The 27,130-nt window shown below is 35.6% G+C and overlaps 1 protein-coding gene across 8 annotated transcripts in view; it reads left to right on the forward strand.

Moving 5' to 3' along the window:
* Nucleotides 1–27,130, forward strand: part of LOC123001132 (uncharacterized) — a 190,542-nt gene that overhangs the window by 63,897 nt on the left and 99,515 nt on the right. Inside the window, exon 8 of one of the 8 annotated variants that reach the window (XM_057316448.1) lies at nt 4,609–4,698. The exons of 6 other annotated variants lie outside the window; for them this stretch is intronic. In XM_057316448.1, the coding sequence (XP_057172431.1) occupies nt 4,609–4,668 (60 nt within the window). In that variant the 3' untranslated portion in view covers nt 4,669–4,698. Of the gene's footprint in view, nt 1–4,608; nt 8,153–27,130 lie in introns of those variants that run through there. One more of the 8 variants, XM_057316449.1, reaches the window with a different exon arrangement.

Genomic DNA, 27,130 nt, shown 5'->3' on the forward strand with positions numbered 1-27,130 from the left:
AGGGTACAAACCCTTCTGTTCACCAAAACCAGGCAATCAAAGGGGCATCCCTTGGGCATCGGCTGCAAAAAAACAGGCACCAAATGCATGTAAATCTCCCTTCAAAAAGACTGACACTCTGGAGCATGACAGAGGGCGAGCATAAAGATTGTGCCTACCCACTGAGGTCTTTGGAAGGATTATAGTAATTTACCTGATAAAGAGTTCAAAGGAATGGTCATAAAGGTGCTTGCTGAGGTGCGGAGAAGAATGGATGAACACAATGAAAACTTCAACAGAAAGATGAAAAATATAAGAAGGTACCAAAAAGAAGTCACAGACCTGAAGAATACAATAACTGAATGAAAAAAAAAATACACTAGAGGGGTTCAACAGCAGACTAAATGAAGCAGAAGAAAGGATCAGTCAACTTGAAAAGAGGGCAGTGGAACTCACTCAATCAGAGCAGCAAAAAATAAAAAGAATGAAAAAATGAAGATAGTTTAAGGGATTTGTGGGACAACATTGAACAGATTAGTAGTTGCATTATAGGGCTCCCAGAAGGAGAGAGAGAAGGAGCAGGAGTCTCATTCAAAGAGATAATGGCTGAAAACTTCCCTAACTTGGGAAAGAAAGCAGATATCCAGATCCAGGAAGCCCAGAGAGTTCTAAATAAGATGAACTCAGAGGCAACTGGGTGGCTCAGTCAGTTAAGTATCCAACTCTTGATTTTGGCTCAAGTCATGATCTCAGGGTCGTGAGACTGAGTCCCATGTCAGGCTCTGTGCTGGGCATGGAGCCTGCCTAAGATTCTCCCTCTCCCTCTGCCCCTCCTCCCCAATACCCCTGTCCACTCGTGCATGTACACTCTCTCTCTCCTTAAAAAAAAAAAAAAAAGATGAACTCAAAGAGACCCACACCAAGATACATTACAGATCTTCCTCAATTTATGATAGGGTTACATCCCAATAAACCCACTATTGTAAATTGAAAATATTGTAAGTCAAAAATGTATATAATACACCCAACCTACCAAACGTCATAGTTTAACCCAGCCTGCCTTGTGAGCTCAGAACACTTACATTAGCCTACAGTTGGGCAAAATCATCTAACACAAAACCTGTTTTATAATAAAATGTTGACTATCTCTTGTCACTTATTTAATACTGTACTGAAAATGAAAAACAGAAAGGTTGCGTTTGGTACAGAATGGCTGTAAGAGTATCAGTTCTTTATCCTTGCAATTGTGTGACTGACTGAGAGCTACAGTTCACTGTCACTGCCCGGCATCATGAGAGAGTATCATATTGCATATCACTAGCCTGGGAAAAGATCAAAACTCAAAATTGAAGTACAGACTCACAACATTGTAAATGCATATTGTGTATTCAGTAAAAACATGTATTGCTTTCACACCATTGTAAGTTGAACTATTGTAAGTCAAGACCATCTATATAATTAAAGTGTCTAAAGTTAAGGACAAGGAAAAAAATATTAAAGGCAACAAGAGAAAAATAACTTTCCATGTATAAGGGTATCCCCATAAGACTATCAGCAAATTTTTCACACAAACTTTGCAGACCACAGGGGAGTGACACAATATATTCAAAGTGCTGAAAGAAGAAAAGAAAACTTACAACCAAAAAACTCTACCCAGAAAAGTTGTCATTCGGAATTGAAGGAGAAATAAAGAGTTTTCCAGGTAAACAAAAGCTAAAGGAGTTCATCACCACTCTATTAGTCTTACAAGAAATATTGAAAGGACTTCTTTAAGCTGAAAAGAAAAGGTGATAATTAGTAACAAGAACACATACAAAAGAAGAAATCCCACTGGAAAAGTAAACATACAGTAAAGGTAGTGGATTAATTACTTACAAAGCTAGTCTAAAGGTTACAAGACAAAAGTAAGAAAAATAACTATGATCAAAATAATTAGTTAAGGGATACACAAAATAAAAAGAAGTGAAATCAAAAACATAAAACGTGTATGTATGTGTGGAGAGTAGAAATGTTGAGCTTTAGAAAAAGGTTCAAACTTAAATTGTTATCAACTCAGAATAGACTGTTATAAGTTGTTATAAGACTCATAGTAATCACAAAGCAAAAACCTATAGTAAATACACAAAAGATAGAGAAAAAGGAATATAAACATACCACTAAGGAAGGTCATCAATTTACAAAGGAAGAGAGCAAGAGAAAAAGGGAACAGAAAGGAACTACAAAAACAGCTACATAAACAATTGACAATGGCAATAAGCACATATCTGTTGATAATAACCTAAATGTAAGTGGACTAAATTCTCCAATCAAAAGACATAGAGTGGCTGAATAGACAAAAAAATAATACCCATTTATGTCCAGCCTACGAGGACACACATGAGATGTAAGGACACAAACAGACTGAAAGTAAAGGGATGGAAAAAGATATGCAAATGGAACCAAGAGAAAGCTGAGTAGCTACATTATATAGACAAGATAGACTTTAAAACAACGACTGTAATAAGAGACAAAGAAGGGCATTATATAATGATAGAGGATTGAATCCAACAAGAAGATATAAGAGTTATAAATATTTATGTATCCAACATGAAAGCACCTAAATATATAAGGCAAATACTAACAGACAAAAAGAAGAAATAGACAGGCGCCTCTGATCCCAAATTTCTTTCAAGCAAATGGAAAGAGAAGGAAAAGTCAAGATGTTATACAGAAAAAAAAAAAAAAACCCATTGTCAGAGAGGATGACTGGCTTACATCATTTGGAGAACCAAGACTCAGAAGGTATCATGGTCCTAATCTATCCTGACTTATCTGTCCAAAATGCTAATAAGCAATATGTGTAGGGAATAATTTTTGGGATAATTGATTATCCATTTTAACGTTAAAATATTATATATCTCAGATGATCATTTAAAAAATAATCCAAAATCTCATACACATTTAGTAAACAAAACCATGTTTTATTTGTAATTGGAAGCTACCATATTTATTTTTCTGAAATACTAATGTTTTGACTTTTCCTTCTCTTTCCATTTGCTTGAAAGAATTTGGGATCAGAAGCACCTGGGTGGCTCAGTCGATTAGCAAATGTCTTCAGCTCAGGTCATGATCCCAGGGTTTTGGGATTGAGCCCGCATTGTGCTCCCTGCTCTGAGGGGGCCTGCTGTTCCCCCTTCTTGTTCTCTCTCTCTCTCTCTCTGTCAAATAAATAAAATCTTTAAAAAAAAAAAAAGAATTTGGGATCAGAATGAGAGACACTGATCATCATTGATAATTTAAAAATCAAATGTCAATATTGAACGAAACAAACCAAGTATAGACATCAGCTACATTAACTAAGGTGGTTGAGTATGCAATTATTTGATCCAGAACATACTCTCTATCTCTGCTGATCATTCATTGCTATTAGTAACTATCTGAATACCTCTGGATGGCATTCTTGGGAGACTGACTCAAGGATGTCTGTGATTGTCTACATTCACTTATAAAATATTTACTGACCAGACAAATGGTCAATCAGCACTTGAGAAGATGCTCAACATCATTAGCTGTTTGAGAAATGCACATTAAAACAAAATTAGACACCACACCTACTAGCATGGCTAACGTAAAATGACAAGCAATAATAAGCATTAGTGAGGATATGGAGGAATTAGAACTCTTATTCTTTGGTGGGATTGTAGAATGGCTCAACCACTTTGCAAAAACAGTTTGGCAGTTCTTCAAAATGTTAAAAATAGCGTTACCATATGACCCAGAAATTCCACCTCTTGACATATACCCATGAGAGTGGAGAATATATGTTCACACAAAACCTTATAAATGACTGTTCACAGCAGCATTTTCATGATAGCCAAAAAGTGGAAACAACCCAAATATCCCTCACCTGATGAATGGATAAACAAAATGTAATATATTCATATAATTGAATATTATTCAACCATAAAAGGAATGAAGTGCTGATATAGGCTACAATATGGATGAAACTTGAAAATACTATGCTAAGTGAAAGAAATCAAGGCAAGAAAAGGCTACACATTATATGATTCCATTTATATAAATGTCCAGAATAGGCAAATCTATAAAGACACAAAAGAGATCAGTGGCTTCTAGGGGCTGAAGGGAGGAAAGAGGATTGCTAATGGGTGAAGGTTTTGTGATGATAAAAATGCTATAAAATTATATAATGGTGATGGTTGCACAACTCTGTGACTATAGTAAAAAGAAATTGTATACTTTAAAAGGGTGAATTTCATCGAGCCTTACATCGAAAACCGGGGATGTACTGTATGGTGACTAACATAATATAATAAAAAATCATTATTAAAAAAAAAATAAAAGAAAAAAAATAAAAGGGTGAATTTTATGTTTTTTGAATTATTTCTCAATAGTTCTGTTATAAAAAAATATTTATTGACTGCCCGTTCTGTGCGGGAAACTCTTCTAAGTGCTGGGAATCGTGTAGTGAAGACATCGAAGACCCAGCTCTCAAAATAGATGGGTCTGCTGAATCAAGTTTGTGTCCCTAACAGACTGCACATAGGTTGGGGTCCTACCACTTTTTGCTAGGCAAAAATTTGGCAGAATAGTTTTCCCCCATAGTAATTTTCACTTTACCCTTCTCTGTAGCTTTTTCCACTAAGAATATATAAAAAAAGAAACCGTCAAAGAAGTAAAAGAGGAGAATGAGCTGTCACAGGTTACAAGAATTTCAAAAAGGTAAGAATGAACAAAATTATCAGATGTTTCAGAGAGGTCAAGAAACATACCCCTTGGATTTGGCAATTAGGAGGTCTATAGTAATATCCCAGTACAGTTTTGGTGGAATAGCGAGGGGAGAACAATTTTGTAATTGTTGCACATAGCAGAGTGCCTGAGACATAGTGGTTGCTAAAGATAATATTTGTTGGATAGAGAATAAGTGTGCCATGAGAAAATAAAGACTATACTTACCTGAAGTCCTCATGAGAAGGGAAAATAGATAATGGGTGGATTTGAGGGAATATGAGTTAAAGGAATTTATTTTTATATAAGAGAAATTGATTGTAGTCTAAGAACATGTTGCTATTAGAGAACAAAAGTTTGTATGTAGTAGAAAGACAAAGGCAGCAAGGTCTGGAAGGTGAGAGGGTTCCCCTGAGATTAAATTAGGTCTTTGTGGATACAGATATATGTGCAGGGATTGGCAAAAGTTTAGGGAAATAATATCTGATGGCTTCAAGTTTATTAATCAGGAAGTGAAATCATCTGCAAAAAATGAGGGTGAATAGTAGGGAACCAAAAAAAGGGCTTGAAAAGAGCAGCGAAGATTCGGAAACAATTGTAAGGAGTGGAAATATAAACTTGCCAAGCACGATATAAACTTGCCATAAAAGGATTGCCAGGGCACGGTGAAGTTTCCAATATAACTGATAAAATTATCTATTAATATGCCTAAATGCCTAAGACTGTGAAGTTTTCTTGGACATACTTTCTTTAAATGTCTTCCAAGAGCTATTTAACTTCAAGGATAAAAAAAATAAGGTGGGTTAATGCTATACTGACATTTTCTTATGTGTGTGGATCTTATTATTTTTGAACTCAATTTAAAAATAATCCAGACTATAAGCCATACTTAATATTTTCTCTTTAATGAAATTGTCAAACATAACTTGTGTTAACTCAGATATCATCTTTGTTCTCTTGGGCCACCTAAGACATGGATGAGACTGAGTTTCCATCATCATCCTGTGGATTGTAGCTGTTCAAAATTTTCCTCAAGATGTATGTGTATTCCCTGAAATCTTGTGATCTCATAATCGTTTCTGGCTTGGAGCTCCTACTTCCATTTACTTAGTCTAGTTTATAGATCATGCACCTTTCTGCTCATGTTGCCTGTTTCCTATCATGTTAACCCAGTTGTGGATTTTGGTTTTCATCCCAGTAGCCACTGGAAACATTCACAGAGGCAGAGATACGTAGAGATGACTTTGCTGAAGGTGGTAATATGCAAGGGATTCTTACATCACAGAAACAGAAAATAGCTCAACTTGATGTCAGCCTCCTATACTTTTCTTACTCTTCTTACTTTTCTGTCCTCTGTTCTAGGGAAGAAAACCTCAGTTCCTTCCACTCTTAAATGGAGAGTCACTTAGCTCACTATGTCTCCTGCTGTCTCCAAAGTAGCTCTCTATGTCTCCATTTAGCTCTCTATGTCTCCAAAGTCAGATTGAGATACATCCTGGCCTATGCAAAGCCAATAATATGCTCTACTGAACAAATGGACTTGTTTTAGAAATCTTTCTGTATCCGTTACATAAGTCTCTACCCAATTTCATTTTTTTTCTTTTTCAGAACTTATCATTAAAAATGTTGTTTTTCTTGCAAAAGATAAGGCCATTAGGCAAAATAATTTTTTATCTGAACTAAAAAGAAACTTAGATGCAACTCTTACTCCTGTATTGTACCAAAAAGAATTCCAGTGAGAGGCAGGTCACATAGCTTTTCAAACTACTGAGTTTTATTTTATTTTTTTAAAGATTTTATTTATTTATTTATTTGAGAGAGAGAAAGCATAAATAGGGGGAGGGGCAGAGGGAGAAGGAGACTCCCTGATGAACAGGGAACCAGAGGTGGGGCTTGATAACAGGCAGACATTTAACCAACTGGGCCACCCAGGCACCCCAATATACTCCTGAGTTTTAAAAACTCTTCTATATAACTCTTTTTTTTTTTTTTTTTTTTTTGAGGGTAGAGTGGGGCAGAGGGAGAGAGAGAATCCTAAGCAGGCTCCACCCTAGGGCAGGGCCTGGCTGTGGGGCTCCTCAGCATTCAGGGCTTGGGGCTTGTCACCTGGAGTGTGACCTGGGGATGGATCTCACAACCCTGAGATGACCTAAGTCAAAATTAAGAGTCGGGTGTTTAACTGACTGAGCCACCCAGGTGCCCCACTTTTGTATAAATCTTGTAGTCTATAAAACATGCCAAGTTTTCAAAGCAGACCATGTTTTTCATTAAGGCACCAAAGTCGTGTAATCTCTTCAGTGTTTTAATTTAAACTGTGGTATAGTTGATAGGGATCTCCTATTGATCATCGTGGTGCAATCATTATTACATATACTTAAAAATCCCTATGTCAGATTTGTCACCAAGAGAAAAAAAAAGTTTACTTTGGTAACAGCTAGACCTCATTTTTCTTAGTTTGGTGGAGCTTTCTTCTGAAATAGCCAACAAGGTCCCATCTCTCTTCCTGAGGGTGGTAGGTTGAGCTCCATGTGGAGAATCAAGAAGACTGGGTTTATGTCATTAGACCTACCACTAGCTGTTTATGTCAGCTAAGTGTCATAACTGAACCTAATTCATTAATTGTTCCCTTATGGAGGGACGAATAAAGAAGAAAAGGGATGGTTCGAGAACAGTTGAGAAATGTAAAGAAAAATCTTTCTTATTAGATGTGCAAGCAGTGAAATGGTCCAATGAGTTCAAGATAGTGCTGTAGGGGTTTTGAAGGAACCAATCAATGGTGAGGAAGGTGACAAGAATATAATCACATGCTGTCCTCACCAGTGGGATAGTACCTAACATATCAAGAAGAATAAACAGGAAGTATTTTAACAGGAGGATGAGAAGGAGCCTGTGATTTGAGCAAACCAATATTCTTATTTCTAAGGAAAACACCCTCCTAGGATAAACACAGCAGGCTTTTCATATACAGAATGGTTCAGCTGTTACATTAATGCAATTGTACCTTAATGAAAAGGATTTCATGCTGTGACTACAAAATGTGACTGGAAATCATTACAATAACATTAATAACAGTAAGGTAATAAAATGTCCAGGGCATGGATGGTCTTTAAAAAGTCATTACTAGCAGCAGTAACTCAGTGCTGTAATATGGCATTGTAAGGAATAGAGAAAGCAGGGAGATCACTACCTGGATGCGCAACATAAACCTCGGTGAAGGAGGCCCTGGGCTTTGTGGAGAAGGGGAAAGAGATGGCTAAGATACCAGAGATGTGGGGTGCTTGGATGGCTTAGGCAGTTAACCGTCTGCCTTTGGCTCAGGTCATGTTTCCAGGCCCTGCAATGGGGGGAATGGGCTCAGTGGGGAATCTGCTTCTCCCTTTTCTTCTGCCCCTCACCCTGCTCATGCTCTCTCTCTCTCAAATAAATAAAATCTTAAAAAAAAAAAAAAGAATACCAGAAGATGAAGAAAACTGGAAATACTGCTAGCTAGGCAGGGAAGAACATCAGTGGCCACACATAAAAGAACACCTTAGCCGATACTCCGTGTTCTTCTGACTCTGGTGTTGTATTTCTTTTTGGACATCATAAAATTGTAAAATCGATGATCAGACTTTTTCTAGGACCTTCTGAGGAGTTAGAGAATCCTTCAGAAATAGAAGACTGGAATTGGTAACTTAAGACAAAAAAATGAATAGAATATTGATTGGGCTGGAGATATGTGCAGGCCATTATTCACAAGTGAACTATGGATAATAATAATAGTAACTACCATTTATTGAGTACTTATTCTATATCAGGTACTGTATTATGCACTTTACAAATGGCACCTCATTTAATTTACAAAATAAGCAAGGTGAGTATTTTCTCATATATATGAATAAAGGAAATTGAGGTTAATTAGATGCATTCCAAAGACTAGAATCTGTAACATAAATGGGAAGTTTCAAGCAGGCATACTTATAAAGGAAAATTTAGTAAACTCTGAGACCAGAGATGATAACCATCTGGTGTTATCTACTTTGAGCTTTATAGCAGAGATTAAGTCTTGGGCCAAACTTGGGGTTTTAGTGGAGAAATAATTATCAAAATCTTGTCCTCGTCTTGCTACTTTTTCAAGCACTACTCATTAGTTGCTGATATTACTATGCTAAACAAATGAAAAGAACCTCAAATCTCATGGAGCTCACATTCTAGTGTGGGAAACATCATAAATAAGTACACAAATATTAAAGTAATTTCAGATAATGATATCACTATGAGAAAATGTGAAGATGAAATCAGGGAGGTTAACTTTAATTAGGGTGGTTTCCTGGGGAGGCAAATTTGAACCTTTTCTCAAATAATGTGAATAGGTCAGCAGTCTGAAGATCTGGCAGAAAAACATTTCAGATAAACAAAGTAAATATTTGGGAAATGATCTGATTGTCAAATATGGATGTCCTAGACTATTTCAAGATTGCCAGTATTTTGGTAAATAAAAAGAGCTTGAGTTTGTCTTAATGTTTCCCCCAACTCTTTTACTATTTAGATACTCAGTGGTCCAGTCTGCTTCTAAGGTCCCACTATAAATATAGTTGGTGTCCTCTTGTGTGGAGGCCTCTTGTGGCCTTTTCAACTTCTGTCCCAGCTCGTAAAGGAGAAAGGCTTTTTTCTAGCTGTAGTAATTGTTTATAAAGACATCTGCAATGATTCCTCCCATCTGTGTACAAGTGTTTCTTTACAAAAGTGACCTTACTACTTCCCTCATCAAGAAATAAAATCCTTTCCCCACAACCTTGAATCTGGCTGGCCTTGTGACATGCTTTACCAATAGAATGCAGTTGAAGTAACGTTGTCTGGCTTGTGAATGTAGACTTCAAGAGCTTCTGCTCTTGTCCTCTTAGGACACTGCCATCCATGTAAAAAAGTCCCAGCCAGTCTCCTCAAGAATAAGAAACTACATGGAGACAGTGGCCCAGTCAAAGCATCACCAACTACCAGACTTTTGAGTCAGGCCAGCTTTGATCATGCATCCCTAATGGCCTCATAATGCAATGAGTGACCATCAGCAGAATGAGTGAGATCAGCAGAAGAACCACCCGACTGTACCCACCTCAAATTTCTGACCTACAGAATTATGAGCAAATAAAATGGTTGTCATTTTGAGCCATTTAGTTTGTTTTGCAGCAATAGATTATTAAGAAACTAACTAGGCTCCTAGGATCTTTCCTTTCGGCTTCATGTTACCTTGCTCTGACCTGAAGTTGCTGACTGAATGCTCCTTCAAGAGATCTCTTGAAAGGTGCCAGAATGCATTATACTAATCTTTCATACCTTTTTCCAAGTACATCAATTCAAGTTATTTTAAGTATGTATATCAGCAGAAAGATTAATTCTCCTTTTTTATAGAGAAAGTATTCCTAACTTATTATTCTGAACTAACAGATATATGACACTGCTAAACCTGAACAGATGGATTCAGAGCCCTTTCTCACTGTTCCAAACTTTCGTTTTCTTTTAGCACATGCTCTAAATTCCCAGTTTAGGAAACTTGTATATATTATGCTACTCACCAAGTATAGCTATCTAGTGTCCTGAGCACTAGAATCTTGACTACGAATTGTCTGTTGATTCCTGGTGTGTCAGGTACCTACCATTACTAATCAAAGGGACAATTTGATTTGGGATGTTATAAAGATATAATTGAGAATACTAGCGCTCACATTAATAAAGGAATCATACATAGTTCTAGCATACTATGTAGCTCTGGCCTTAATTACTGCTTCCGCCAGTAAGCAGTAATTTGGATTACTAAGATTTGGAAGGATATGAAGACGCTGGTTATGACATGTCTTTATGGTTTTCCATTGTTATGGCTACATTTGTTCCTTTTTGCTACTGAACAGATCCAGGCTGAATAATTCTTCAACTATAGAAGGATGCCTGCTGCAGTTCCTTTTAGGCACCTTTTTGTTGTTGTTGTTGTTATTGTTGTTGTTGTTGTTGTTGTTACTATGATAGTTTCATAGGGATCTATGAAGTTTGATGAGTAATCAGTTTCTGACATGGGTGTTTACTGAAAACCCTTCCTCTGCTACTCATAGTCCCACCATTCTATGGTTATTTGGTGTATCATTTAATCAATATCCTTTTTCTATTTTCCCATCAGCATCAACTGTGGTGAAAGTTATCCATTTGCTGACCCACTGGGATTTGTGTGGTTTATCCAAGCAGGCGGAGTATACCAGTCTCTCAAATAATAGACTGAGCATATAATACCTCAGCCAGTTTCATTTTTAACTCCAGCTTTTCTGCATGGTGTCATATCCCTTTTTGACCACCCTCTTTCTGTTCCTAAGTTTATGTTCCCTTTTAGACTAGGCACTCAACTTCCTGCTTATTAGAAAAACAGCTCTCAGTTTAGAGTAGAAACAAATGGTATTTCTTGAACTCAATCAGTTGTTGAGATTATGCTCTGGTCATTCACTGCATTAAATATCTCAACGGTTCCAAGCTTTTTGTTAAAGCTTTTTGCTCTTGACCGTGGAGTTGTAGTTCATACATAAAGAAGTCAGCTTATTTTTATTCTTTTCAATGGCATGGGTCACAAGAGAATATTCCTTTCAAAATACAGAGTTGAGGAATATAAGATAATAAGTCAGGCTGTGCGAGGCATAAGTTGGAAATATATTGTATTATGCCATAAGAGGTAAATGAATTGATAGCATCCAAATAAATGACTCAGTGTATTATTTTGCTGTAATTTCAGGTCATATTAAATTACTTGCAGTTTCTTGGCCATACCATGAAGTTTTATATCTCTGTACCTTGGCACATCCTGTTTTCATCTTCCTGGAATTCCTTTTTCTCTACCACTTTTGTCTATCTAGTCTATTAGCTCTTCCCAGTGAGCTAATACAGAGCATGTGCGCTTTCCTCATGCAGTGTTTCAGGTCGTACTGGTAAAGATCACCTTCATCAGATCCAGATCAGTTACTGTGCTTTTTGTAAAGCCCTTTCTCTTCTAGGGACTTATTATTTACCTCTGCTCTTGTCCTTATTGTATTATATTATCATATTATTACTTTTATCTGTCTCTGTCCCTTACTTCACTGTGAGCGTGACCATCCATCACATATTTGGCATCTGGAGGTGAGTTGTAAATGTGTGTTAAATGAACTGACACTTACATTGCACTGTTCATGTGCCTTGACTTATCTAACCCCTAAACTTTTGAACTAATCAGCTATTCGTTTATTCCACCCATTCGTTTATTTATCTCATCTATCAGTTTTATCCATCTGCTTATCCAACTCCATTAGCCTATCCATCCATTCCATCTGTCCCATTCATCCATATCTATCCAGAAAATACTTAATATTGATTTTTAACACTGTTATTGGCACTAGAGATAAAAAATGAGAAAGATGTGATTTCCGGTTTCAAGGGATTCATAAAGGCGAAGTGGAACAAGCTAAAAAATAAATCACTTTTCTATTTTTTGCAGTGATTAAAGTAAGAAGTTAAAGTAATAATAGCATTATTTTTAGTTAACTGCATATTTTTGTTTTCCAAAAATACAATAAGTATGTGTTTATAAGTGAAGTAGGATTTTACATTTTTCCTGGAATTGAGCAATTTTATGGCATAAGAGATAATATTAATGTTCTAGAAAAAATATAGATCTGCTTTTTCCATAATCCAGCAGACTTTTAAAGCAATAGTAGATAATGTGGTGTCTTCTGATATAATGATTTTTATGATTTTTTAATGCTCAATTACTACATAGAGATTGACTCCGTGTAAATAATAAAGCAAAATGTATGAGCATATTTTATTTATTTATTTTTATTATTATTTTTAATTTAAATTTAATTAAGTAACATATAATATATTATTAGTTTCAGAGGTAGGGTTCAGTGATTCATCAGTCTTATATAATACCCAGTGCTTATATGAGCATATTTTAATGTTTATTGTTTTTTCAGCCAGAAATAGGTAACTATTCTATTTTAGGAAATGAAATTAAGCAATAAAATTTTAATATTAGATCCAAACAAGATTTTAAAATGTATTGCACACTGTAATTGAAAGAACAGAGAGGAAAGGCCAGCCTCCTTCCACAAGTGGGTAAAAGGACGAGGCCTTGGCTTTCTTACCACACTGGCCAAATGAAACCAGGAAGTGGAAGAGAGACTAGGAGAGCATACTGTGCATGAACACTGACCTTTAACATGGTGTCCCTACCTACTAGTAAAATTCAGCTCCTTCCCCAAAAAAAGATTCTGATTGATGAGATGAATAACTCCTCATCCCAGTGGTCAGTGTCAGCCCAGAAGTACTCAAGTGTTTTTTCAAGACTCACAGAGCTCCCATCTCAGCCTTGAGCAGAATTCTATCTTCCCTATGTTCTGAGGTCAAAACATAAGGAGAGGATGAATGTTTGCATTTTGTAAAACGTTATTTTATCTGTGGATAAAATTATTGCTATGACTTAGGGTATTTGGAGGCTAAACAAAGAATGTGAAATAAAATTTTTCAAGCTTATTACACTATATTTTTATAGTGTATATATTGATATATATAGTGTATATATAGATTATATTATTGATTATATTGTTCAACATTGAAAGTAAGCATACTGATATTCTGCTGAACCTCTGGTAGACTTAGACAGATATTCTCATTGAGTTTCTTTTACGAATAAATAAATTGCATCTAAAACTACAATTAAGTTGCTGTTTCCTCTAATATAATGTGCATGAACTTTAATGAAATTTATAGAAAATTATGTGTTTCAAGACTATAAATGGCAAATGATTTAATCATTTTTGTATCATTAAATAAATCTCAGTGAAAGAGAGAACAATTTAAATCTAAACAAATATGCCTCTAGTTTTACTACCAAAAGTTATCTAAAACCAACATGCAATATCTTATTTTAGTTTTTTAAAATTGTATTTTGAAAGACTTTGTATTTCCTGTTTTTGCCACCTATTGTTATCAACTGGAAGAGATTTGATAATGGGGTTATTTCTGCTATTTTTGTGTACATAAAAATTCAAGCCTGCTGTAAATATGTATTTGTAAAAAAAAGATTTCAAAGCTGAAAAGGTACTTTAAAATATTTTATCTGAAAGCTTATTTTGGTGAAAGAAGAAGACAGAAAAATGAGAAAGTTTGCTACTATGAAAATTAATAATCAAATTATTTTTGTAATTGCTCTACTCTGTATTTACTCTAGAATTAAGAGACTAAATTAAAGCTAAGTCCAAATAGCTCAAAAATCCAACTATTTTTATATTTTTTAGCAAAGTAGAAAATAATGGCATACTGCTCTTTCCTTTGGCTTTCCATTACTAACTCTCATCTGGAAAGTTGCATAGCATAGTATGTTAATTAATTCCCAAGGCTTTAATATAAACTTCCTTATAAAATATGATCTATATACTAATCTTTTGACAATAAGTCAATGTAATATTCTTTAGGAAATGCAGAAATTAAAGGAATTAACAAAAGATATCCATATTTCATAATTAAAAGCACATAATTATATCAAAGTACTTTAGAAGATAGAAAGTGCTGTGCAAATGTAAAATAGTAATTTAAAAAATTTTTAATCTTACTTTTTCTGGTGTTTTTCCTATTTATAGGGCTTCTTTATACCTTTCATGCGATCCCTATTCCACTTAAACTTTTAGCCAATCCTATCATGCAGAGAATAAGGAAGAGATAGGGAACTAATAAGCATGGTATTAGGCACTTTAAATAGTTCATTTAATCTAAGAGCATGAAAAATCTTGTTGTTGGATAGGCCAGATGTCTGTTTCTCTTGTGGCCATAAATGAAATGGGTCATGGTTGTTGTTTTGTTTGTGTCTGCTTTTGTCTTGATGTTGTTATTTCTGTTAGTTTCCTTGCTGCTACTTTAATGAACTTGAAACCTTTAAACAAAACAGTAAGCTATCGTCTAATGATTGGACTCGAAGAGATGTTTAAGGATCCTCAGACCCGATCCATTCTTCATTGTAGAGATAAAGAATCTAAGGGCTACTGGGAGGAGCACTATAAAGACTAAATGCCACAAGCAATAGTTAACTTTTTCCTGTTCATTCTTAAACTACTTCTCTATTTAGCATCTGTAAGTGTTAGGACAAAAGTATGCCCGAGGTGCCATGATAGCATAAGGAGGGATACTTAACAGAGGGGTGTGTGTGAGAGAGAAAGAGAGACAGACAGACAGAGACAGAGACTGAGAGTGACCTCAGCACCCCAGTGAACAACCAGGAGGGAAATGGGTGGGGAAAGGCTTTTGGAGTAATCTAGACAAAGATAAAGAGAGAATGGCATGAAACTCAGAAGGAAATGGCCTGTGGAAAGATACGCAAGTTCAGAGAATATAGGTGTGTGAAAATGAATGAAGAATTGGACTGATGTAAATGGCCAAAGGAAAAGCATCTCTGAAGTTTTTATTACTTCTAAAGAAAATATCGATATTATGAAGACTCAAGAGGTAAATTCTCAAGAGTTCTGAAAGTGTTTATTTTTTTTAAGATTTTATTTATTTATTTGACAGAGAGAAAGACAGAGAGAGAGAGAGGGAGAGAGAGAGAACGAACAAGCAGGGGGAGCAGCAGGCAGAGGGAAAGGCAGGCTCCCCACTGAGCAAGGAGCCCAATGTGGGATTTGATCCCAGGACCCTGGGATCCTGACCTGAGCTGAAGGCAGATGTTTAACAGACTGAGCCACCCAGGCATCCTTGAAAGTGTTTATTTTAATGATCTTATATTTTGTCTAATTGTTCATCCTTCCCCCCATGTTTTTCTTTTTTCCCATAGCTACCAGGAAGTTTAATGCTTAATATTATATTTAATTGTTGTGGCTTCTCTGAGACTTATTTTTCTCATATAATTTTGTTTATCTTTTTTTTCATTCCCTTCTCAGTTACTTGCTTTTCATTATTTTTCTCTTGTTTTAAGTTGTCTCTAAAAAATTATTTGTGCTTATTTATCAATGGCCTGGAAAAGTCCCTGATTTGGAAGAGAAGGGAACATCAGAGCAACCCTGCCTACTTCCCTACTCTGGCCAGGGCTGCCCCTGTATTGACCAATGGTTCCTTTTGTGAATGTGGAGAATAATTTTTTGGTGATAATAGACACAATTCAATGGCATAGCCATTTAATTAAAATGTCAAAGCTTAGATGCAAATAGCAAAAATGAAGACTGGTGGCTCAAGCACAGAGTAATCTTTTATAACAAAAAGCATTTCCTTTATTTCTTCCAGTGATTCAAAGTTTAAATAGACTTCTTGTATTCCACATAAAATACATGGTTAAAGTTTCCAGGAAGGTACTTTCTGGAATTCTATTTTTTTTTTTTTGATTGATTCTAAAATTGGGATAATGTGCCACTCCCAAATTCCTAAACATAAATTATTTTTTTCATATCTGTCATCACCTGATCTGTTAAAATTACTTTTTTTTCTTTTGTCCCATTGTGCTGCATGTATCACTGTAAGCCATATTCAATTCTCTTTGAAAGGAGGCAAGGTATAAAAAAACAGAAGAGTATTTATTAAGTACCCATCTTGCACCAAACAAGATTATAAAGATAAATGTTCATAGCCAATTAAGGAAGGCAAATATTTTTTGAAACTGTTATGGCAATGTTATGGGCTGAATATTTGTATCCTCCCACCAAGTCATATGTTGAAATCCTAACCCCCAGTGCAATGGTGTTAGGAGATGGGCCTTTGGGAGGTGATTAGGTCATGAGGGTGGAGTCCTTGTAAAAGGGGCCCCAGAAAACTCTCCACCTCTTCTATCAGGTGAAACACAGAGAGAAGACTGCCATCTATGAATCTGGAAGTGGGCTCTCACAAGACACCAAATCTGTTAGTACCTTGATTTTGGACTTAAAACCAGCCTCCAGAACTGTGAGAAATAAATTTATATTGTTTATAAGCCATAAAGTCTATGGTATTCTGTGAAAGTAGCCCAAACTGACTAAGACAGACATGGCGTGGGAAGTACAAAAGTAGAATTCTCCTATGAAGTTGTCATAGAAAAGGAAACATTTGTGCTGGTTCTGGTCAGCAACAGGAAGTTTGTTCAGTGGTATCTGTGCTGAGAAGTGAAGATTATGAGTAAGGAATTTCATATGCACACATATAGGACCTTTAGAGACGAGCAACCTGGTCAGATACGCTGGACTAGTAGATACGGCAGGATCCTTTGTGATGGCAGAATCCAGAGTGAATGATTGACAGAAAGGTCTAAGGGTGGGGGTCAAGATCTCTTCAAGGCAGGATGCTACCTTTTCTTTATCCTTATAGTTCCTATAGAACTTTATATAAAGGAGAATTAATAAGACCTACATACAACACAGTCTTCTTCACAAAGTAAATAAGTCCACAAAAAAAAAAAAAACCCCAATCCATATCTAGATGCTGGAGATATTTATCACTGCAGTTACTTTAATATGATGTGCAAAGGGACAGAAGGTTAGAGAAAATTGAGATGGGCTTGAAAGGGCAGGCTGACATCTATAATTCTTATTCTTTGATCTTTGCCTCTGGTCTTTGATGTTATAACAATTATTAAATAGCAGTTTGATAATGGTGAATACTGTAATTGGAAGACCTTGTAATTTTCCAATGGTGAACATTCAGTACGGCATTAAAGTGATTTTCAGCAATGTGCCCTGGATTAGGCTAGGGTATTTTCATTCAGCATCACATTATTTTCTGTTTATTATTGGGTATAATCAAGACAATGAACTTATATAGGCTGGAACAGCACAGTTGCCCATATGCTATGGCTGTGTTAGTGGGCATGCTCTGTCTAGAGCTGAAGCATGGCCTCCGTGTTCATACTGGTTATTTTCATGACTGATTGTAAAGTATGTGGCTGGACTGACAATGTAACCAGTCACTCCAACCTGTTGTACAGTAGTTACTTTGTACTTAACCCATATGGGTCAAAAATATTGCCAAGGTAAAGCTTTGTCTAAAAATATAAGTTTTATAGGTTATCCATTTAGCCATCACTTCTCACTTCTGTCCTTGTTACTCTATTGCCTAAGCTATAAATCAAAGTTCTCACAATTACCACTGAATCTATCCCAGATGACCGTGGCTACAATGAAAACATACTATTCTATATGAGGAATAGACGTGTTTTTTTAAGGGTTTCATGTAAAGATTTCAAATCCAATTTTTCCGTTGCTTCCATTAACAGACAGATGTTTCCACAGAAAATTTGTTAGCCCTAAGGAATAATAAAGTCACTCTTAAGGAAGCGGCACATCCTTTACAGTAACTATTTTAAAGGAAAATGTCATTATGAATATATCCCTGAGAAAATAAAACAACGTTTCCGTATTACCACCACAGAATTCTTTTGTAGACAGAAGTTTCAAAGGCTGCCCATAAACTGTAGAATAAAATCTAAATTTTTAGTATAATATCCTTGTATTAACTTACCAACTTCCTCTGCACTATTCTTCCCTAAGAGATCTCTGCTCAAGTCTTACGTTTTTCTTGCCATTCTCTGAAGATATGCTGTGATCTTGCTTCAGGATTTTTGCATTCAAACTTCTCTCCCTCTATGCTTAGCAAGCTTCTATTCACTTTTTCCTCCTCTTACTGCTATTTCTGTGCTTACTTAACAACTTATGTCTATTACATTATTTAATTCTCATGAATAATCATGTATGTGGCCATGGATTTAGTTACACAGGTTCATTGTAACAACAATAAGAAGAAAGAAAAACTGGAAAAAAAATCAGCATCTAACAATAAAATATTGATTAAATAAATAATATGATACATCTATGTAATGGATACAATGCATCCATGAAAATGATTTTATAGAATATTTAATATTATGAGGGGATATTGACAAAATACTATAATTTTCAAAAGCAGGTTATAAAATACATATAAATAATCCTATTTTTAAATATACAAATGCATAAAGGAATGAAAATGCTTAAAAAGAATATTAAACTAATTTAATATTGTCTTTTAGATGGTAGAATACCTGATAATCTTTGTTTTTCTATATTACTATTATTACTCTTATAGTCAGAGAGAATTTGTAGTTATTTTAAAAATCATCTACCTATTTAGATGTCTATTTCATCTAGGTTGGTTATAGGCTCCTTTATATTATAGAGGTAGTTAACATATTAATTTATAAGTATATTTTATATTAATTAACATATTTATCTTTGTATATAAGGAATCTACCATAGTGACTGGTACAGAATAACCACTTAAATATTTGTTAGATGACCAGTAGTATGGTATTTGTCACTGCCAGTTTGTTGATTAAAACTCTTTACATGTGTGTATAACTCCTTTTTTCATTTCATCAGTGAACTATACATTATTTTACATATAAGGCAAATTCGTTATTTATTATTGAAAGTTGGCCTACATTAATAACTTTTAGGAATTATATTCTGCTGCTTTAGGCTTTGGTGAAACACAAAGGTGGTTCTTATAGAGAAAAGTTAGTATTTTTCAGGAATCAACTTTTACTTCATAACAAATCACCCCAAATTTAGGAACATAAAATAACTACTATTTCGCATGGTTTTGTGGATTGGCTAGGATTTCTGGCCTGGGCAGACTTTAGCAAGGGTCAGTTGGTAGTTTAATGGGGCTGAAAGATATAGAATGCTCTCACTACGTGTCTAGTGGTGGGTTGGATGTCAGCTGGAACACCAAGGCTGACTTGACCACAGCTTCTCATTATCCTAATCAATCTAGGCTTTTTCACACAGTAGTGGTCATGGGGTTCCTAAGAGCAGCAAGACAGCTGCCTTAATGCATAAGCACTTTCAAGACTCTGCTTGCTTCTTGTGTGTATGTCTCATTGGCCAGAGCAAGAGACATGGCCAAGAAGCCTGATTACAAGGACTGAAGAAATAGACTCCACCACTTAATGGACAGAGCTGTAAAGTCACTTTGCAAAATGATGTGTATATAAGGATGGGAAGAATTCATTGCCAGTTTTGCAATCTACTGCAATTTGTAATAGTGATATTATTGGGATGATGGAAGATACTCTAGGTATATTAAATACATATTTCAGATTTGAATAACTATTATAGCTTTTGATTTTTTTAAATAAAAATAGAATGTTTACCAATAGTTTACCTTAGTTGCTCAATACATGTGGTAATTATTATGTACTGGAGGAAATTCATCCCCAGAGCATGAAACAATACTGTGAGTAGACAGTGACTGAAATGTAAACTCCAAAGTAGGGAATGGTAAGTGATAAGGTTGAAAATATAAACTAAAGCAAGGTGACAAAGGACTTTGATGTCAAAGTTAAGGAGCTTGGATTTTATCCTATAAACAGTATAGAACCTGGGAGGCTGTTAGGCAGAGGAATGGCGGTGAGATCGACTTTTGAAAAGCTTAATCTGAGGTGATATGAAGGGTGAATTGAAAGGGGGGTAATTTGAAGGCTGCTGAAATTTCCAGGCAAAAGAAGAAAAGGAGTCTGATGTTGGGGAATAGATACAGTTGGAGAAATTGTTAGGAAGTATAAAACTGCAAGGTTTTGTTTTTGTTTTTGTTTTTTAGACTGATTGCTGTGGGGATAAAGGTAAGGGAGATGTAAAGGAATAACACTTGGATTTAGTTTGCATTTCTGGGGAGATGTTATTCCAACAATGGAAATGAATAGAGGGATGGAAGAGGAGATGAATTTAATTATGGAGTGTTGAGTTTTATTTAAAAAAATTTTTTTTAAGTTTTATTTACTCAAGAAATCTGTATGCCCACCATCACTCTCAAACTTACAACCATGAGTCAAGAGTCACATGCTCTTCTGATGGAGCCAGCCAGGCACCCCTAGTTTTAAATTCTTGCGGGGCATTCAGGAGAGTTTCAGTAGGCAATATGAGTCTACAGCTCAAGGGAATATCTAGGCTAGAATTATAGATGAAGGCAGTGATGTGCTGGTATGTGTTTAACAAGCAGCTCTGGGATGAGTGGGAGTCTTGATTTCTAGCATTTGCCAGTTTCTGTGATGTATACTCCCACCGTAGCCAATTTTGAGCAATCAATGTGATATGATATCACTGAGCATGGAGCTGGGAAGAAATTGGTATAAGCCCCTATTGTAAGCCGTTGGGAGTGGGCTTCAGAACACCACCAGTCATCAAAATGTTTTGGGTCTAAGTATTATCTAAAATAAATCTAATTCTCAAAAACCCCAGCAAAAAAAGGTATTCTTCTTCTTTTTTTTAATGAGTACATGGCCACTAATGTTAAAGCTCGATTCAAACCCAGCTCAGTTTAGCTCCAAAAACCACGCTTCAGAGTTAGTCCATGCATTTTTGGTAGTAAGTCATCCAATTTTCTTAATTATCTCTCTTTTTCTCTCTCTTTTTTTTTTTCTGCTTAGGAAGCCACACAAATTCTGTAGTTACATTTTATGTTGAAAAGTTATCGTGAAGGAAGTACATACTATATTGGAAATAAGGATAAACGTTTCTGAACAGAATTTCAATTTCTGGCTCAGGGCCTGATTACTTCTATCAAACATATATATTAGGAATATTAATACATTACCCTTGTCTGCCTATATTCTTAGGTTGGGTTCTCCCTTGAAGCAAAGCCTGAGAATGATTTCTTGAAAGGTGTTTTATTGAGAAAGTTCTTTCTAGGAGAGGAGTGACAGAAGGATTTATGTATGGTAGTCAAACAATGTTCGTGCTTTTCTTCTTCCAGAAACTATATGTTGAATATGGGTTTTGAAAGAGAGAAAAAGAAAATAAAGAGCCTGTTTCCAATTACTTTAGGATTATATAACAATAAAAAACTCTGAATCTACACAATTTCTGTCCTGAACATTAGTATTACTACAAATTTTGGCACTGTGCAAAAATTTTCGAAACCAAGCCTTATTCTTGGTAAATTGAAAGATATTAATCAATTTTTATTTCTCCTATTTCAAAGAGCTATTCGAGGAAAAGGACACCATTGATAAGGGTTTTCTTTTCCTCTGACTGAATTTTTCCAAGCCCTTTTCATAGTCATAAATTGAGGAGAATTGGCTCAGGTGCCTAAGGTCCCTGTAGAAAGGAACTGATCTTCAGCCACCTAGTAAACTCTGCAGATGAGGATGTTTTGCTGAAAGATTGTAGAACAAAAATGCAAAGCTGTATACGCCTTATAGTTGGGTCCAGACTAGGCAAAAATGTGAAAAAGACAATGTTTTTCTTTGGTGTTCCTGACCTCTCCTTTCATACTCCTTTTTCCATCTTTTTTTTTTTTTAAGATTTTATTTGTTTATTTGAAAGAGAGCAAGAACAGTGGGGAGGAGGCAGAGGGAGAAGCAGACTCCCTGATGAGCAGGAAGCCCATGATGAGGGGCTGGATCCCAGGACCCTGGGATCATGACCTGAGATGAGGGCAGACACTTAACAGACTGAGCCACCCAGGCACCCCTTGAGAAATAGTATAATAGTATTCCAATTTCTTTTTGTGGAATTATTTTTCTGCTATTAAGTGAAAACTTGATGAGACTATAAATCAAGGTACCTGCTGAGGAGTGGGCAGACAACACAAGAGTCAGACTCTTCCTGGTTCTTTGGCTCTTCAATATTCAAGGATGTGGGGAAAACAATGGTTGGCTCCTCTTGTTCTATGAAGGCTCTCTGTCAAAATAATGGAACAGTTCCTATTCCTGAGACCACTACAGCTTCCTGGTTTTTGTCCTTTCTCATCTTGCCACTTCAGGCTTTTGCTTCCCTTCTGTGAGAACTTCCTTGTCTTCCAACACATTCTTTCTTGCTTAGGTTAGCCAAGGAGGCTTCTGTTGCTTAAACCAAACACCCACATCTGACTCAAGGTGTGAGGAGACATGATGGCTCTCTGTGAAATACTTTGCATCTCCGGTTTGGTGTTTTTTCTTTCTTTCTTTCTTTTTTTTTTTTTTTTCATGTGTGAAAAGGAAGTGGTCAGACTGCATGGTTTCTAATTTCCCTTTTAACTCTAAAAAGAAATAAATATATAAGGCTAACTCTCCTTAGAAGTCTTTAGTAATTCTGAGCATTTGCCCATTCCTCGGTGAAATGGTTGGGGGCTAATGCACTTTCCCATTAACTATGACTTCTAATTTGGTTTCTTAGCATGCCTTCAGCCTCTAGGCCTTGGAGTCCATTTAAGGTCATTTAAGTAGAGGCTACATCTGTGGTATCTGAATTATCTGGCTAAGCATCTTAAATTCACTGGATATTTGCCAACCATATGCCAGATCAGGGTCTGTCAGAATGGCCTCATTTTGAAAGACTATTTAAATGCAAGAGAAATTACATCTGAGAGAAAGGAAAACATGGGCCAAGAGCCCAAGGAACTGGCACAGCTGGGTATCATTAACAATAATCAAACCTTACCTAGTATAAAAAGCAACAGGAAGTGAGATGGGGCAGTGTGTGTATGTATGTGTGGGCATGAGTATGTATGTATTTATGTGTGTTTATAGGTATGTATGTATCTTTGTAGGAGAGTAAGTGTGTAACATTTTTTAAAAATGTGTTTCCTCTGCCTGCTTTTCCCCCTCACTCCTAACTTGAATCTCTGTACTGTGTCCCAGTGGGAGTGCTTGATGTATTGAAATCATCTTAGAATTTCACAGTCTTTGAAGCAGTGACTTTGATGCTAGAGACCCAGAAAAGGGTTAAATAATTACTTTATTAACAGGGGAAAAAGTGCAAATACTAAACAGTTGCTGGAGAATCTAAGATGTTTGAAGAACAGATCCGTATCGTTTTTCTCCAGTTATTATGTGTTTTATAATGATTTATCTTCTAATAACAAAATAATACCTTTATTTAGAAAATAATAACTTGAAAAATAAATGAAGTATATATAAAGGAGCAAACAAATATTACCTATACTCTTACCACCCAGAGGTATCCATTATTAATATTTTTGTATGTATCTTTTCAGTTGCAGAAGATGGTCTTTAATGAAATAATTCAAATTTGGGATATACTGAGCCTAGTTTGGAAATTTTTCCAATTCTGAACATGCATTTGGTCACCAATTTGCTTAATAGTCTACTTGGAGCAAGAGTTCCCTTAGCAACTCTTAATTTTTTACAAATAGACTTTAAAAATAGTTGTCCTGCAGATTTTCTTTTTGAAGCTTTAAAGTATTTTACTCTTGCTCCTCCCCAGCCCCACTCCCTTTAACTCACTGTACTGTACCGTCCTCTGCTCACTCCAAATGTAAGCCAAAAGCCCCTCAACTACACAAATCCATATTATATGTCTAAGTAGGAAGAGATAGTCAATAATTATAACTGAACACATGTGGCAGGTACCACACCTAAGGCTTTTTATGTGTCATCTCATTTAATCCTCACAAAGCCTTATGACAAACATACTACTAATACACTTATTTTATTGATGAGGAAACTAAATATCAGAGACATTGCGTGACTTCCTCAAGATGGCCATAAGCTAGTTTCTGGTGAAGCCAACATTTCAGCTCAGGTCTATCTGATCTCAAAGCTACTATGATACTGCAGCATATGAGACCAAAGAAAAGGCATGCCTAGACTAAAGTCTGTATTTTGTGCTCTCGGTGCCCAGCCAGTAGGAGGCCTTTTTGCAAATAGTGTCTGATGAGAAGAAAAGTATCCATGAAAGGCTTTCTCTACTAAGGTAAGTGGGATGGTTTGAACATTATGATGTTCACAGGGAATATTGGCCTCTAGAACATCAAAGCTGGCATCTAGAGCTATACTAATTATAGTATGATCTCATTAATTCCTTCAATTTACAGATAAAAAACTGAGGCCTGAAGAGGTGAGGTTACAATTTCTTGGCATAATAAAGTATGGCTAGAATCTGGGTCTCTGATTCTCTCAACCTACAGCTTTCTATCACACCAAAGCCTCTTTGTTTTCATAATGTAGTCGAATCTGATGAAACAAAATGGCTTTATTTATTTTTTTCTTCCAAGATTCTATTTTAATTCAAGTTAGTTAACATATAGTGTAGTATCAGTTGCAGAAGTAGAATTTAGTGATTCGTCACTTACATATAACACCCAGTGCTCATCACAACAAGTGCCCTCCTTAATGCCCATCACCCATTTAGCCCATTCCCCCACCCACCGCCCCTCCAGTAACCCCCAGTTTGTTCTCTTAACTGTAGAGTCTCTTATGGTTTGCCTCCCTCCCTGTTTTTATCTTATTTTATTTTTCCTTCCCTTCCCCTATACTCATCTGTTTTGTTTCTTAAATTCCACATATGAGTGAGATCATATGGTATTTGTCTTTCTCTGACTTATTTCACTGAGCATAATACACTCTAGCTCCATCCCCATTGTTGCTATTGGCAATATTTCATTCTTTTTGATGGCCAAGTAATATTCCATTGTATCTATATAGCACATCTTCTTTATCCATTCATCAGTCAATGGACATTTGGGCTTTTGCCATAATTTGGCTATTATTGATAGTTCTGCTATAAACATTGAGGTGCATGTTCCCCTTTGAATCAGTATTTTTGTATCCTTTAGATAAATACCTAGTAGTGCAATTGCTGGGTCATAGGGTAGTTCTATTTTTAGCTTTTGGAAGAACTTCCTTACTGTTTTCCAGAGTGGCTGTACCAGGAGACAAAATGATTTTAAATGGACTTTAGAAGGTATTGCTTTTCTATCTGCTAGATGAAATTCTCTAGGTTCAAATTTTTTTGGGCCAAGACCACATAGTGACTAATGTTTACTTTCAAGGTTTTGTATCTTTCTGGTATTTTATCAACAGAAGCACATGAGATTCAACCAATTCATATCACTAAGTTTTAAAATTCCCATGTGAAAAAAAAATTAAATAAATAAAATAAAATAAAATTCCCATGTGAAACTTCTTCTGCACCATCTGTCCCATGTGTCATTTTAATTTATATGGAATCATTTAAGGCAGAAGTTGTGCCTGAAATGGTTTCATATTACAATGTTCATTCTTTTTTCCCTATTTGGCTCTTTGTTTTAATTGTTTAAATGGAAAAATACGTTAAAAACAAAGAATAACTAAATGAAACTACACTGTAAAACACAGTCCCTTCATGAAGTTTAATCAAACAGTGTAGAAAATAAAAGGATAAATTGATCCATATAGATCTATATCTGTTTGAATTCCTATGACTTGATCTCTAATATACTTATGTTAGAAGAGTTCATTCTGAAGTTTTCCATCATGAATTCAGTGCTTTCCTTCAACCCAGAACTCAAGGCCTTATTTAAGCCACTTTACCTTCAGTTTTAAAGGTGTTTGTCTTTCCCATGGCTTTGACCTTAAACTCAGTCTTGGGCCTGAGTTTGACTACTTGAAACAATTAAGATGCAGAAATAAAATCAGCCTTTCTCATTAGGATAGAAATGATGAGAACAGAATGTCCATTTAGTTTTATTCTGATAAAGTGATCTGGAATTCCCAGAAGATTGAATAAGAATAGATAATGAGGGCAGGCGTTATCAGATTAGTAGACTTATGAAGGGCGCCTGGGTGGCACAGCGGTTAAGCGTCTGCCTTCGGCTCAGGGCGTGATCCCAGCGTTATGGGATCGAGCCCCAATCAGGCTCCTCCGCTATGAGCCTGCTTCTTCCTCTCCCACTCCCCCTGCTTGTGTTCCCTCTCTCACTGGCTGTCTCTATCTCTGTCTAATAAATAAATAAAATCTTTAAAAAAAAAAAGATTAGTAGACTTATGAAGTAATTTTGTCATTTGACTAAGTATGTTTTGGTAAACTAAACTCTGTCAGCACCACACCCAGGACATTTACTATAGCATGCATTTCTTATAAGCATATATATTTTTTCTATATTGATGCTTTTTTTTCTTGAGTTTGCTAAAGCCTTGGGTGTGTTCAATGAAATACAGAGAAAAAAGATATTTAAATGCTGGGTGACAAATGAGAGTGATAGATGCCTATAATTTATACATCTAGGTCTATCATCCTTGAGAAGAAAAGCATAGTATATGATTAAGGAGTGAGCTACTTTTATAAATCTCTTGCATTTAAGAATGCTTATAAATTAAACAATTTCATTTATATTTAGGTATATATGGACATTTGTACTTCTTTTAAAATTGAAATATATTTGACATATAACATTATGTAAATGTAAGGTGTTCAAAATGTTAATTTGATACATTAATATATAATATGCCATTGTAGCAATAATTAGCACCTCTATCATGTTACATAATTATTATTTCTTTTTAATGGTTATAATAATTTGCTAAGTCTCTTAGCAAGTTTGATGATTATAATATAATATTACTGTCCATATTCACTTTACTCTGCATTAGATCTCTAGGGCTTATTTACTACTCGTTGCAAGTTTGTACCCTTAAACAACATGTGTCCTATCCCCCAATCCTTCCTGGTAACCACCATTTTAATCT

This window comes from Ursus arctos, unplaced genomic scaffold (genome assembly GCF_023065955.2).
Source record: "Ursus arctos isolate Adak ecotype North America unplaced genomic scaffold, UrsArc2.0 scaffold_21, whole genome shotgun sequence".
In the NCBI taxonomy this organism is placed as follows: Eukaryota; Metazoa; Chordata; class Mammalia; order Carnivora; family Ursidae; genus Ursus; species Ursus arctos.